Source organism: Piliocolobus tephrosceles, chromosome 1, assembly GCF_002776525.5.
Source record: "Piliocolobus tephrosceles isolate RC106 chromosome 1, ASM277652v3, whole genome shotgun sequence".
NCBI lineage: Eukaryota > Metazoa > Chordata > Mammalia > Primates > Cercopithecidae > Piliocolobus > Piliocolobus tephrosceles.
This window is the reverse complement of record NC_045434.1, coordinates 40,238,924-40,245,061: the sequence shown is the minus strand read 5'-3', so window position 1 is coordinate 40,245,061 and position 6,138 is coordinate 40,238,924. Positions and strand designations below refer to the sequence as shown.

The 6,138-nt window shown below is 45.0% G+C and overlaps 1 protein-coding gene across 2 annotated transcripts in view; it reads left to right on the top strand.

The window, feature by feature from the left end:
- NCF2 (neutrophil cytosolic factor 2) overlaps positions 1 to 6,138 on the top strand; it is a 37,670-nt gene that overhangs the window by 27,985 nt on the left and 3,547 nt on the right. The window contains exon 14 of one of the 2 annotated variants that reach the window (XM_023203477.2): positions 4,103 to 4,280. The exons of the other annotated variant lie outside the window; for it this stretch is intronic. Coding sequence (XP_023059245.1) covers positions 4,103 to 4,280 — 178 coding nt within the window. The remainder of the gene's footprint in view (positions 1 to 4,102; positions 4,281 to 6,138) is intronic. 2 annotated transcript variants of the gene reach the window in all.

Here is a 6,138-nt window from a genome sequence, read left to right as displayed (position 1 = left end):
CGCCCAGGCTAGAGTGCAGTGGCGCGATCTTGGCTCACTGCAACCTCTGCCTCCCAGGTTCAAGCAATTCTCTGCCTCAGCCTCCCGAGTAGCTGGGATTACAGGCGTCTGCCATCACTCCTGGCTCATTTTTGTATTTTTAGTAGAGACAGGGTTTCACCATGTTGGCCAAGCTGCTCTCAAACTTCTCACCTCGTGATCCACTTGCCTTGGCCTCCCAAAGTGCTGGGATTACAGGCATGAGCCAATGTGCCCAGCCGCAAAGTGCATTCTGTGTGTTAGTTCTTACAATCTTCATAACTCTGTGAGGTAGACATTATTTTCTCATTTTATAATTTAGGAAACAAGGCAAAGAGAGGTCACGCAACTTGACCAAGATTAAATAGCTGGTTAGTAGTGGAGTCGGACTCAAGCAGATGTTTTGACTCCAGAGCCTGCCTCTATTCCTAACTACCCTGCTGTACTGATGGTTCCAGGGCACGTTATCTTATTAGCCTGAGGTCTTATTAGCCTGAAGTCTGACTTCCAAGTAAGAACAATGGGAGTCAGGTGAAAAGTTAGAGGCTGGAAGCATTAATAGAATAACAAGGTAACACTCCAACTCTGTCTCTTGGTCTCCAGGCGAAAAATTGCCATTTCTTTTTATTGTTGACATTAATTCCCTCCCCCAGCTCTAGACCCAGAAAACCACCCGTCTGCCTTCTGTAAATATACTTTTTCCTTTTACATAATTTCATGCAAGTGGATTATATAGTGTGTATTTAGTCTTTTTGTTTCACTGGTCTCATCCTTTTGATTGCTAAATGGTACTCCACTGTATGGATACTCCATTCCGTGTATCTGTTCACCTGCTGGTGGACATTTGGGTTGTCTGCTAGTGACATTCCTCAACAAACACTTGCTGAGCGCCTAGGGCTCTGTAGATAGGCAGGCACATGAAGCCTCATGTTGTGTAAACTGATGGGGGTTCACAAATGGACGTACTGTGTTATGGAAGCACTGGTATACTATCTAACCCAGAAATGCTGGAGGGAAGTGGAACAGGTAGCAGTTGTCTTCCTGAAGAAAATGCTGCTGAGATCATCTTGAAGCTTCACCGTAAAACAATAAATAAGAAATTAGTGAGGTGGAGGAGGAAAGGATGCATTATACAGATGGAAAGGGAACACCACAGAAGTCAGCACAGTGGGTAAAGGGACTCAGTGTTACTACTGAGGATGCAATGGGGAGAGTGGTGGGAGACGGGCTGGAAAGGCAACATATGGAAGGCCTTGTACACTAGGATGCTGCTGTGAGCAGGGAAGAAAGTCAGGTCTTGCTTAGAAAGAATGGTTATGAGGTATATGAGCAAGGCAGGGACTGAGCTAGGCTAGCCAGATCTTCCTGATGAACCAGCTCCCATCCAGTCCTGAGGCTGGATAGAACTCCAGATACAGCATTAATGAGGCCAGTCTCCACTGACCAAAGCTGTTAATTAGGGCTGTTTCAAAAGTTTCAGCTCTCCTATTCACTTGTTTTTCTGACTTTGCATTTTTAGGCTGTTGCATTTGCAGTTACACTGGTGTAGGGAGTATCATATGAAACAGTTCATACATGAATCCTTGGGAAAGTTACCATTTTCTACCTACAAGTGGATTTGGAGATGGTAGAAATGAGCAAGTGGGAAAGCTATTCTGGCTCATCCAGGCCCAGAGCCACAGTAGGAGGCAGAGTCCTTCCTCCAAACCTCACCCTCGCAGCTGGGCAGAGGCTTCTGTTTAAAGCAAGGGGTTCTTTGGTAGATTCTCACTCAAATCAGAGACAAATGTTTGCTGAAAAAGAAAAAAAAAAACAAAGTGGGAGAGGAAGAGTGAAAGAGAACGAGCCTAGAAAGGAGCAGTGTATAAACCTGTTTAAGGTATCTTCCCCGATCAGAAAATTGCCTTCAGGAAATACGGCCACTGGGGATGAGACTCCCTGGTGTCTCTGGCTGAGACAAAAGGCCCCAGGACCTGGGGGTAAGAGTGAGTGTGAGTGTAAGGGGTCTCTTGGAAGTCTGAAAGGTCACTCTAGGTTTTCCAACTGTCTTTGGATTAACCCCTTCAGCATCTTTTTAAAAAGATTCTTCCTAGAAGGAGTTTTGCTCTAAATGTGAACTACTTCACTTAAACTTTTTTTTAATTAAAAATTTTTCCTTTGACAGGAGCTTCAATCTATTTGGTGGCTACATGTAGCCAACCCTCTTAAAACTCCCAACAATCTTTCTGCAATTTAATCCAGGCTCAGGAGTCACTGTTGAATGTTCTCTATCACTATCCATTATTCTTGGAGGCAGCAAGGCAGGTTTTCACTCACTAGGAGAAAGAAAACGGGCACAGTGGCTCATGCCTGTAACCCCAACACTTTGGGAGGCTGAGGCAACATGTGAAACCCCGTCTCTACTGAAAATACAAAAATTAGCTGGGTGTGGTGGTGCACACCTGTAGTCCCAGCTACTTGGGAGGCTGAGGCAGAATTGCTTGAAACCAGGAGGCAGAGGTTACAGTGAGCTGATATCGCACGACTGCACTCCAGTCTGGGTGACAGAGTGAGATTCTGTCTAAAAAAAAAAAAGAGGCCTGGTGTGGTGGCTCACACCTGAAATCCTAGCACTTTGGGAGGCTGAGGTGGGCCAGATCACCTGAAGTCAGGAGTTTAAGACCAGCCTGGGCAACATGGTGAAACCCCATCTCTACTAAAAATACAAAAAAAAAAAAAAAAAAAGAAAGAAAATGAACTAACATTTATTAAGCATCTACTCTATGCAGGAACACTTACCATTAACCAAGTCTAAATATTTTTACATATTTAGAAGAGTACTGCCACAGAGTAAGTGTTCAATAAATGCCAACTACTATTATTCTATGTCATCTCATTGAATTCTTCTAGCCTCAATTTCAGGTGAGGTAACTGAGATTCTGAGAAGTTATGCTGCTTGCTTAGGGACACAGAGCTGGTAAGCAGTGGAGGTGGAACACAAACCTTGGTCTGTGGACTCTCTAGGGCCATTTCCACCTCATTGTACTGCCTCTCAATAAAGACAATATACCAAGGTTCAACAAACAGCATTAAGAAGCTAGAACTTGTAACACTCGGTACATACAAGCCTAGCAGCATTTCTAATGTTGATTTGTTAAATTCTATGATTTACATCTCTAGAAACTGCATCCTTCTCCTTCATTTGTGAAGCAAAAGTGACCATAATGTGGAAGAAGTCTAAGACCAGAAGTCTAAGATGTATAAGAAATGTTGTTACAGATAAAAGAAGTATGGCATTGTGCAGTGGTTTTTGAACTTTAGCAAGTATCAGAACTCCTTAGAGGACTTAAAATACAGATTGCGGCCGAGGCAGGTGGATCATGAGGTCAGGAGATCGAGACCATCCTGGCTAACACGGTGAAACCCCATCTCTACTAAAAATACAAAAAAAAAAAAAATTAGCCAGGCGTGGTGGTGGGCGCCTGTAGTCCCAGCTACTCAGAAGACTGAGGCAGGAGAATGATGTGAACCCGGGAGGCAGAGCTTGCAGTGAGCCAAGACCGCATCACTGCACTCCAGCCTGGGCGACAGAGCAAGGCTCCGTCTCAAAAAAAAAATTACAGATTGCAGGATTCACTTTCAGGGAGTTTCTGATTTAGTAGCTTTGGGATGGAGTTGAGCTGCGGGTATAGAGGCCTGAGCTCTGCCTCCTGTCAGATCAGCAGCAGCATTAGATTCTCATAGGAGTGCGAACCCTATTGTGAACTCTGCATGTGAGGGATCTAGGTTGCACGCTCTGTATGAGAATCTAATGCCCGATGATCTGAGGTGGAACAATTTCATTCTGAAACCACCCCCACCGCCACCTACCACCCACCACTGTTCATCTAAAAACTGTCTTCCATGAAACTGGTCCCTGGTGCCAAAAAGGTTGGGGACCGATTTACCCAACATCCAGTATTCATAAAGAGCATATAAGCTCTACACAAGGCTTATATGAGTTTATATCCCAGGTTCTACTTTGACATTTCACTGTTTCTTTAGCGATGCTCAATGTTCATTCGGCAGGAAATTGGGAAAATTAACAGGTCCTTTATTATTTCAGGGTGACCAAGGCTTTCCAGATGAGCCCAAGGAAAGTGAAAAAGCTGATGCTAATAACCAGACAACAGGTCCGCAGCTTAAGAAAGGCAGCCAAGTAGAGGCACTCTTCAGTTATGAGGCTACCCAACCAGAGGACCTGGAGTTTCAGGAAGGGGATATAATACTGGTGCTATCAAAGGGTAAGTGCTACTCCAAGACTATAGAAAAAAATTAACACGTTAGCAGAAACAAGGTCAAGGGCAGAGAGAAGAAAACATCAATAATCTACAAACAAAACTTTAGCCAGTGTTTTCAACCTGCTTCCTAGCATCTAGCTGGAGGGAGCATAGCTGAGCACTCAGACTTTCCCTGTCTATTGTTCTAGTAGCCAGGAAAGCAACAAGAAGCTGGAGTTTTTTTTTTTTTTTTTTTGAGAGTCCCCCTGTCGCCCAGGCTGGAGTGCAGTGGCACAATCTCAGCTCACTGCAACCTGCCCCTCCTGGGTTCAAGCGATTCTCCTGCCTCAGCCTCCTGAGTAGCTGGGATTACAGGCGCTCACCACCATGCCTAGCTAATTTTTGTGTTTTTAGTAGAGATGGGGTTTTGCCATGTTGACCAGGCTAGTCTCAAACTTCTGGCCTCAAGTGACCCACCTGCCTCGACCTCCCAAAGTGCTGGGATTACAGGCATGAGCCACCGCACCTGGCCAGTGATAACATCTTGATTATTAAAGAGGAGTACGCTTTGGAAACCATGGATTTTCATTCCGAGAGGTAACAAATTGGCTGGAATCACTTTGCCTTTGCATCAAGCCGTACGACCTTCTGCAAACCATAGTTCTTTGAATTAATGTACTTTTCAAAGAGAAAAGTAGGTAAATTTTGCCTTAAAAACCAGCTATTCAGAACTATGCTGTGTCTCTGGTGACTTTGATTCTATTTGGAATGAACAGACTAAAAACTGAAACAGCATGCCTGTAATCCCAGCTACTAGGGATGCTGAGGTAGGAGGATCACTGGAAGCCAGGAGTTCAAGGCTGTTGCCTGGGCAACACAGCAAGACCCACTTCTTAAAAGTGGAGAGTTCTAAGAATCCCTCGGAGAGGGGTCAATTCCTGGGCCCACTCTCCAGAGATTCTGATTCTGATTCAGGTCTGGGGCGGGGCCCACCAACTTGCATTTCTACCAAGTTTCCAGGTGATGCTGGTCTACTGCCTACACTCTAAGAAGCACCATTCCAACTCGTGGTTTGCCAGCCTAGTTCTCTACCTGGACACAAAAAAGTCCCATCATAAAAGCCCTGCTCATATGCTGAGTCTGTGCAGTATCAATGCAAAGCAGTGAAAAACTACTATCAATTATAACAGAAAATCCAACAAAGAGAGTGGGAAATTTTAAAGTTAATGGGGGTAGGCCGAGTCTGGTGGCTCACACCTGTAATCCCAGCACTTTGGGAGGCTGAGGTGGGTGGATCACTTGAGGCCAGGAGTTCAAGACCAGCCTGGCCAACATGGTGAAAACCCATCTCTACTAAAAATGTAAAAATTAGCTGGGTGCGGTGATGCACATCTGTAGTCCCAGCTGCTAGGAAGGCTGAGGCAAGAGAATCGCTTGAACCCGGGAGTGGAGGTTACAGTGAGCCAACATTGCACTACACTCTAGCCTGGGTGACAGAGTGAGACTCTGTCTTAAAAAAATAAAAATAGGCCGGGCGCAGTGGCTTATGCCTGTAATCCCAGCACTTTGGGAGGCCAATGTGGGCGGATTGCTTGAGGTCAGGAGTTCAAGACCAGCCTGGCCAACATGATGAAACTCTGTCTCTACTAGAAATACAAAAATTAGCTGGGTGTGGTGGTATGTGCTTATAATCCCAGCTACTTAGGAGGTCGAGGCAGGACAATCGCTTGAACCCGGGAGGTGGAGGTTGCAGCGAGCCAAGATTGCACCACTGTACTGCAGCCTGGGTTACGGAGTGAGACTCAGTCTCAAAAAAAAAAAAAAAAAAAGTAAAGGGGGTAGAGAGAGTATATACAAGTCTGTAGCAATTAATTAAAAATAT